This window comes from Nicotiana attenuata, unplaced genomic scaffold, assembly GCF_001879085.1.
Source record: "Nicotiana attenuata strain UT unplaced genomic scaffold, NIATTr2, whole genome shotgun sequence".
NCBI lineage: Eukaryota > Viridiplantae > Streptophyta > Magnoliopsida > Solanales > Solanaceae > Nicotiana > Nicotiana attenuata.
Genome location: NW_017679188.1, coordinates 1 through 9,137, shown reverse-complemented (window position 1 = coordinate 9,137; position 9,137 = coordinate 1). Strand labels below are relative to the sequence as shown.

The 9,137-nt window shown below is 36.2% G+C and overlaps 1 protein-coding gene across 1 annotated transcript; it reads left to right on the top strand.

The window, feature by feature from the left end:
• The first annotated feature begins 8,461 nt into the window (after positions 1-8,461).
• Positions 8,462-9,089, top strand: LOC109221722. The gene has a single exon (XM_019386180.1). It carries the CDS (start codon positions 8,592-8,594, stop codon positions 8,796-8,798), a length of 207 nt encoding a protein of 68 aa, XP_019241725.1. The 5' UTR covers positions 8,462-8,591; the 3' UTR covers positions 8,799-9,089.
• Positions 9,090-9,137: the final 48 nt, after the last annotated feature.

The window sequence follows — 9,137 nt, the reverse complement described above, 5'->3', positions numbered from 1 at the left end:
GGACTCTCGATATCACTAGTTATTATACAAAATTGAAGAAACTTTGGGAAGAGTTGAGCACTTTGAGCAAAAAATCACAATGTACATGTACTTGTATCTGTGGAGCAAAGGAAAATTTTTACAAGGCTGAACAGGATAGACGTCTAATACAGTTTCTCATGGGCCTAAATGAAACCTACACTGTAATCCGAGGTAGCATCCTCATGATGAACCCACTCCCTAATCTTGCTCAAGCGTTTTCTCTCCTAATACAAGATGAAAAGCAGAGGGAAATCAAACCACATACTCAGCTGTTTGTTGAATCTACCTCCATGAATGTTACTAGCTCCAGACCTAATGGTTATAGAACCAACTACTCATCGAACAACAACAATCATACTGGGCAAGGAAGGGGGAGACCTATGTGTGACTATTGTAAGAAGCCAGGGCATACCAAAGACAAATGCTTCAAATTACATGGCTATCCTGAGAGTTTTGGACAGTCTCGCAATCAAAATTACAATCCAAATCAACAGTTCAACCAGAATTTTCAGAGTTTCAATCGCAATCAGAACTTCAGCAAAGGGAAAAGAATAGTAGCTAATGTACATGGTGATCACTCTTCAGAAATGCCATCTAACAAAGGAGAAGCACAATGTGACTTAAACACAGACCAAACTATCAGCCTGTCAAAGGAGCACTATGGACAAATTCTGAATTTGCTTCAGCATTTTCAAGCCAGCAATGGAGGAGACAATGCAAATACCAGCAATTCTATCAATGGAGCTGTAAACTTCGCAGGTATAATAGTCTGCACTTCCTCAATAGATTTTGGTAAATTGTCATGTCAGTGTCTCAAAAACAAGAGTGAATCTTGGATCCTAGATTCAGGGGCATCAAACCATATGACTTTCAACAAAAACCTACTGACTAATATCATAACATTACCCTATCCTCTCCTAGTTGTTTTACCAAATGGATACAAAGTAAAAGTAACTGAGATTGGTAGTGTAGCCCTTGTGCCTGACATCACTTTACATAAAGTAATGTTTGTACCTTCTTTCAGATACAATCTTATTTCCATTCATGGTCTAACTAATGTAAATCCTAGAAGCCTAGTAGCTTTCACTAATAACCTATGTGTTCTGCAGGCCCCTTCAATGAAGAGGCCTCTGGAGATTGGTAAAGCTTGTGATGGACTATATCTTCTTTGCCCAAAGTGTCTGAGAAACCAGTATTCAGGTTCCTTTATCAATAGTTCCTTTTGCACACACAACTCACATTGTCATACTAGTTCACATGTTCATAACTCACTGTCCACAAATAAGTGTGTCTCTTTTCCTCCAAATGTAAATACTTCATGCTTGAGTAATACAAATGTTAGTTTGAAATCTTCTATAGAATCTTCTGATCCTAATCTTTTGTGGCACAATAGACTTGGGCATGTACCCTTTGTCAAAATGAGAGGGATTACCTCTATCCCAGTTTCTTTTTCACCAAAGCAGCCTTTTCTTTGCTCTATTTGTCCAATGGCTAGACAAGGCAGATTGCCTTTTCCCCAGAAAACACATGCTTCCACAAAAATATTCCAAGTCCTACATATAGACTTGTGGGGACCCTACCATGTGACAACCCATGATAACTATAAATACTTCTTTACATTAGTGGATGACTATAGTAGGTCCACTTGGACTAATCTTCTTTCATCCAAAAGCAATGCATTGCAAGTTCTGAAAACATTTGCCTCCATGGTTGAAACCCAGTTTAATACAAAAATAAAAATAATCAGATCTGACAATGGGTCAGAGTTCACTAGCACAGAGGCAAACATGTTTTTCAATTCTAAGGGCATAATCCATCAAAGAACTTGCCCTTATACACCCCAACAGAATGGCATAGTGGAGAGAAAACATAAATATCTCCTAGAGACTGCCAGAGCACTTCTATTCCAATCAAAACTGCCTACTAAATATTGGGGGGAATGCATTTTATGTGCAACATATATCATAAACAGACTACCCTCTACTCATAGCCACCCAAAATCTCCTTTTGAACTACTCTATAATAAAAAACCAACATACTCCCATATGAGGAGTTTTGGATGCCTATGTTACCCAACTGTACCAAAAGTACACAGAGACAAATTTGAACCTAGAACATCTCCTCATATATTCATTGGTTATCCCCATGGAGTCAAAGGGTACAAGGTCTTAAATCTTGCCACAAAAAGGATATCTATATCCAGAGATGTTGTCTTTGTTGAAAGTGTGTTCCCTTTTGCTTTGTCTCTTGATAATTCTTCTTTTCCCTCTATTCTTAATGAGTTTCCACCCACTGATACAACTCAAGAAGGTACCAACTTTGTTGATGAAAGTGACAATGGCCCTAGTGTTACACATAATCCTTCTCAGTATCCAGAACCAGATAACCACCCTGAAAATTCACCCTATCAATTCCCAGATGTTACACAAAATCCTCTCAGATCCTATCCCATCACCAGTAGTTCACCATCCTGCCAATATTCCTGTTCCTATCCCATCACCAGTAGTTCACTACCCTGCCACCACTCCTGTTGTCCTAAGAAAATCACAAAGACCGCATAAAACACCTGCATACTTGCAGGACTACTTACATTCTCTTCCCATACTAAAATCACCAACATCTACTGTTTCACCATCCTCTGCTACAGTCAACAGTACTACTGCACCATTTTCTCTTAGTGCATCTTTTTCTAATAGGAATCATATCACCCATGATGCCCTGAATCTTGATAATCAAAATCTTGTGAGAGACATCTGCACTAACAATGAACCCTCATCTTATGAGGAGGCAGCTATGAGTCCTGCTTGGCAAACAACCATGACTCAAGAATTTGAGGCATTACATGCCAATCATACTTGGGACTTAGTTCCCTTACCTACTGGAAAGAAAACCATAGGGTGCAAGTGGGTATATAAAATAAAACACAAGGCAGATGGTAGTGTAGAAAGACTTAAAGCCAGGCTAGTTGTAAAAGGATACACCCAACAGGCTAGAATTGATTACACAAAAACTTTCTCCCCTGTAGTTAAGATGACAACTGTGAGGTCATTAATAGCCATAGCTGTGAAGAAAGGGTGGTATATGTCACAACTAGATGTAAATAATGCATTCTTGCATGGAGATTTAAATGAGGAAGTGTACATGGAGGTACCACAGGGGCTGGCAGTTGACAACCCAAACTTAGTTTGTAAACTTAACAAATCCCTCTATGGCCTCAAGCAGGCAAGTAGGCAGTGGTATGCCAAACTAAATGAAGCCCTATGCTCAAGGGGCTATAGGCATTCAATGTATGACTATTCCTTGTTTAGTAAGAAAACTGGAGAGTCCATTGTATACATAGCAGTGTATGTTGATGATATTGTAGTTACAGGAACTGACACTATGGAAATTACAGACCTGAAAACATTCTTGAACAATAATTTCAAAATAAAAGATTTGGGGAAACTACATTATTTCTTGGGTTTGGAAATCCTCTACAAAGATGATGGTGTCATAGTCTCCCAAAGAAAATTCACTCTTGACTTGTTAAAAGAGTATCACTGTGCAGACTATAGTAGTTTTAGTTCTCCATTGGATCCTACTATGAAGCTCAAAGCCAAAGAAGGGAAAAAATTAACAGATCCTACTTACTATAGGAAGCTGATAGGAAAGTTCAATTTCCTCACCAACACTAGATTGGACATAGCTTATAGTGTGCAACACTTAAGCCAGTTCATGTATGNAATGAAGAGGCCTCTGGAGATTGGTAAAGCTTGTGATGGACTATATCTTCTTTGCCCAAAGTGTCTGAGAAACCAATATTCAGGTTCCTTTATCAATAGTTCCTTTTGCACACACAACTCACATTGTCATACTAGTTCACATGTTCATAACTCACTGTCCACAAATAAGTGTGTCTCTTTTCCTCCAAATGTAAATACTTCATGCTTGAGTAATACAAATGTTAGTTTGAAATCTTCTGTAGAATTTTCTGATCCTAATCTTTTGTGGCACAATAGACTTGGGCATGTACCCTTTGTCAAAATGAGAGGGATTACCTCTATCCCAGTTTCTTTTTCACCAAAGCAGCCTTTTCTTTGCTCTATTTGTCCAATGTCTAGACAAGGCAGATTGCCTTTTCCCCATAAAACACATGCTTCCACAAAAATATTCCAAGTCCTACATATAGACTTGTGAGGTACCACAGGGGCTGGCAGTTGACAACCCAAACTTAGTTTGTAAACTTAACAAATCCCTCTATGGCCTCAAGCAGGCAAGTAGGCAGTGGTATGCCAAACTAAATGAAGCCCTATGCTCAAGGGGCTATAGGCATTCAATGTATGACTATTCCTTGTTTAGTAAGCAAACTGGAGAGTCCATTGTATACATAGCAGTGTATGTTGATGATATTGTAGTTACAGGAACTGACACTGAGGAAATTACAGACCTGAAAACATTCTTGAACAATAATTTCAAAATAAAAGATTTGGGGAAACTACATTATTTCTTGGGTTTGGAAATCCTCTACAAAGATGATGGTGTCATAGTCTCCCAAAGAAAATTCACTCTTGACTTGTTAAAAGAGTATCACTGTACAGACTATAGTAGCTTTAGTTCTCCATTGGATCATACTATGAAGCTCAAAGCCAAAGAAGGGGAAAAATTAACAGATCCTACTTACTATAGGAAGCTGATAGGAAAGTTCAATTTCCTCACAAACACTAGATTGGATATAGCTTATAGTGTGCAACACTTAAGCCGGTTCATGGATGATCCCAGGAAACCACACTTGACAGCAGCTTTTCATCTACTTAGATACCTGAAGAAGGATCCCACCTTAGGCATTTTTTTTATCTAAAGATCAAGATTACACAATCAAGGCATATTGTGACTCAGATTGGGCAGCATGCCCAGATTCCAGAAAATCTGTAAGTGGCTACCTTGTGTTGATGGGAAACAGTCCAATAAGTTGGAAATCAAAGAAACAAGACACTATCTCCCTCTCCTCAGCAGAAGCAGAGTATAGAGCCTTAAGAAAAGTAGTGGAGAATTGGTATGGCTTAGTCGATTGTTTGAAGAACTTTCAGTACCATCTCCCAAGCCAATTGCTGTGTTTTGTGACAGCCAATCAGCTATGCACATAGCCAGGAACCCTGTATTTCATGAGAGAACTAAACATATAGAAGTTGACTGTCACTTTGTACGACATAAGCTACATGAAAGGCTGATCTCATTACATCATGTGGGAACAACAAATCAACTAGCTGATGTTCTAACAAAGGCACTGACAGGAGTTCGACATTCAGCTGCTCTACACAAGTTGGCAGTGTTTTCCACACCACCAACTTGAGGGGGGGGGGGGGTATTGAGATTATTAGTGGTTAATTATGTAAATTGTATAGTGGCTATATCTGTAAAGTGGTTAGATTAGACATAGATTAGAAATTCATTTTGGTGTATATATGTATGCTACAGTACTTGTCATAATTCTAATTTCTAGTGATCATTTTCAGATTTCACTTTTTCTATTTTTCCTCTCTCTACTATTCTAGAATATTCCGCTTTCTCTCACTTGTAAACCGCCATAAATGCTCGACCTTGAGCTGATTTAACAGACTTGAAGCGGCCAAGTTAGTAGATAAAACACAAGAAAAACACATTTTAACTACTATAAAATGAACATATCAGTCTTTGTCCTTAATTATGGAAGTCGAACCCATTTTCCTCTTCAAAAAATGAATCGTACAAAAGTATAGCACCATGTACAGTGTTCCCACGCGTGGCCACTGTCCCTTGGTTTGGAAATAGGATCAAACGTCAAATTTCATGTGCCAATTAGCATTGGATGAGAATTTGATTTGAGTATAGTTACATGATTTATCTTGTTTTATTTGTTTAGTTAAATAAGTACTTCGTCACCTCTGAATTTAAAGTAACTCAAGGAATACAATTCCACTTTTCAATTCCAATGGACTAAGAATTAGTAGTAATTACATATATTTACATTCTAAAGGCGACCTTCCTGTTTAATTTTTATTTTCTTTTTCAAACATAAATTACTCCATATATATATTTTTACTATTTTGCTACTCCTATTTCTTTGTCCAAGCTGCTCCTCATTTATTTAGCAGTGCAATTTTTTGTTAAAGAAAATACTTCCATTTCTCATATTTATGTTTTTATTATTCTATATATGAAACTAATCTAGGAATTAGGATTATATTCACATGAATTAATGGACAATTTTGAACTTGTAATCGGATACATTATTAATGAATTGAGGATAAATTATTATTTGTTTGTACGAAACTATTTATTATAAATAATATTAGTTACCGAATTATAATTAAGTAATATATTTACTACCCCCTCGGTCCACTTTATAAATTGATTTTTTGGCCTTTTTTTTTGTGGTCCATAATATTTAATTTTTTCAGATATCAAGAAGGAATTAATTTTTTTTTTAAAAGTTGTCCTTGAGTAATTAAAGAACCTAGAAGTACTTATTATATTTCCAATGAACAAATATAGGTTAATATGGACATTTTTATTGTTAATTAAAGCTAAAAGTAAATTCCTTCATATGTATAAAAATATTCAAAAAAATAATATGGTCATTTTTATTGTTAATTAAAGCTAAAAAGTAAATTCCTTCATATGTATAAAAATATTCAAAAAAATAATTAAAGTGGACCGGAGGGAGTAGAAAATATGTATTCTACAATACCTAGCATTAAAGAGTATTTAGGAGATTTCTTAAATACATGTATGTTTGTTTACTTATTCAATTTTTTGAAACCATTTCTTCAAACAAACACGTACAGTAGAGCTGTCAATATGGGTTGGGCCGGGCTAGCCCAGCCCAACCCACGTGGGCTTTAGCAATTGATGGGCTGGGCTGGGCTAGCCCACTATTTTGATGGGCCTTATAATGGTCAGCCCACCCCAGCCCTATATGGGCTGCGGGCCCCCATGGGCCGGCCCATCATTTTTAAAAATATAATTTTATACTTTTTCTTTATGTTCTGACCAAAAAAAAGTTAATTATTTAAAAGTTAAAAAATATCTTATTGGAAAAAATTCGCAAAATTTAATAACTTTTTATATTGTTCCAATATATCATAATAAATACTAAAAAAAGTAAAAGACAAGACTATATTTCATTCACTAAAAGTCAAAACATAAAACAAACTATTCAAGAGAACGTTCATCATACTTATGAGATATCCAACACATCATCTTCATCAAACACATTTGAATCCACTTGTGACAAGGTTATCTTAACATCTTCACATGTACAATTCATATGCAATATTAATTAGTTAAATAATAAAAATAATTAAATTTTAAAAATTAATAATATTTAAATTTACATAAAAAGATATTACCAGTTTGAGTTTGGGAAAACCTGTGCAGCCAATTTCGAGTAGTAACAAGTGTTTGGACATTTTCATAATAAATGCAACTTCCGTACTTTGTAAGAACACGCCACCAATGCTAAATGTTGATTCCGATGCTACAATGGTAATAAGAATACTAAGTACATCACGCACCATCATTGAAAGATCGGGATATTTTCTAGAATGGTATGGTCCTTCCAATATATTACAACATCCATCTCTTAAAACTTCTCAAGATCAAGTTTTGGTTCCTCTTAGAAAAGATCCAATTCTGACTTTCCATCTCTAAAGGCAGTATACTTTTTATTTTTTATATACTTTAAATAAATATTTTATTAGGCCCACGGGCCGGCCCGGTCCAGCCTCAGTCAAGCCTCACGGGCCACAGGCTTATTCGGGCCGGGCTTAAAAGCCTCGTTTTTAAACGGGCTCCAAAAATTCTAGCCCAGCCCTGTTAAATCACGGGCTGGCCCAACGGGCCAAGCCCATATTGACGGCTCTAACATACAGTGTGAATTAAAGGTGTACCTTATACAGTATGATAAACAAACAAGTCTTCGAAATACTAGATGGTGTAATTATGGCACAACGTAACTTACTACCCTACTACTCCCTTAGGTCCAAAATAAGTAATGTTTTGGCCTTTTTTTTGTGGTCCAAAATAAGTGATTTTTTCTGATTTTAAGAATGAATTAATTATTTTTTTCGTACATTGCCCTTGGAGTAAATAATGTTGGAGAATATGTTAGGAGTGTTTATGTGAAGAGATGGTAAAGATTAATATGTCCAATGTCATTGCTAATTAATGTTAAGAGGTGAATCTTTTAATATGTGTAAAAACAACCAAAAAATTATTTATTTTGGACAGGAGGGAGTAGTAAGTACACGTTGTAATTTAAGTATTCAAACACACCAATGTGTTTTAAATGATTTCGTTGAAATTTTTTCCTACAACAAGTATGTAATTGACATATTCAGTGTCTACTTTCCCTTTTCCTTTGTCTTTCCCAATATAATAAGAAAATTTAAAAGATAGAAAATAGTCCCGTGTAGTAGTAGTACTTATAGCTTAAGCCACCGATCTTTCGGATCCTCAGCCGACTCCTTTACTCGAGTAAGGAAGAAAAGTTTGCCAAAGAAATCAAAAGCTTTCTGAAATTTTTACTATTCTATTTGGTATAAGTAGTTTTGATGGTCTGTTTTTGCTTTCTGGTGGATCAGAGGTCAATAATGAAGCGGAGTAAACCGGTAGCTGGCTCCTGTTCGAGATGTGGCCGTAGTGCTCACGTTGCTGATATGTGTACTGTTACCAGATTTTGTTATATTCCTTTATACTGGAAATCTTGGAAGGCTATTGTATGTAGCTTCTGTGGTGCTATTCTCAAGTCTTATAGATAACCATGTCATTAACTTAGGAGATCAATTGGATGAGCAGTTATCATTAGCGCGGAATTTGCCCTCAACAATAGTTTCCAGTCAAGATCGTCCCGTATGAGGTTTTATATGGGAGTCAATACCGTTTTTCGGTTGGATGTTTTGAACAAGGTGAAATGAAGCTATTGGGTCCAGATTAGTTCAGCATGGTTCACCTTCTTTAAGTTCTCTTCATGACTTTCTTTAAATAGGTTGGTCTATACTATATATGGCCTATATTAGAAGTTAGGTTTCTATTGTGGATCTTTAATTTTGTTCGAGCCACTGCGCGCGCTCGCTATCTATCTATCTATCTATCTATAT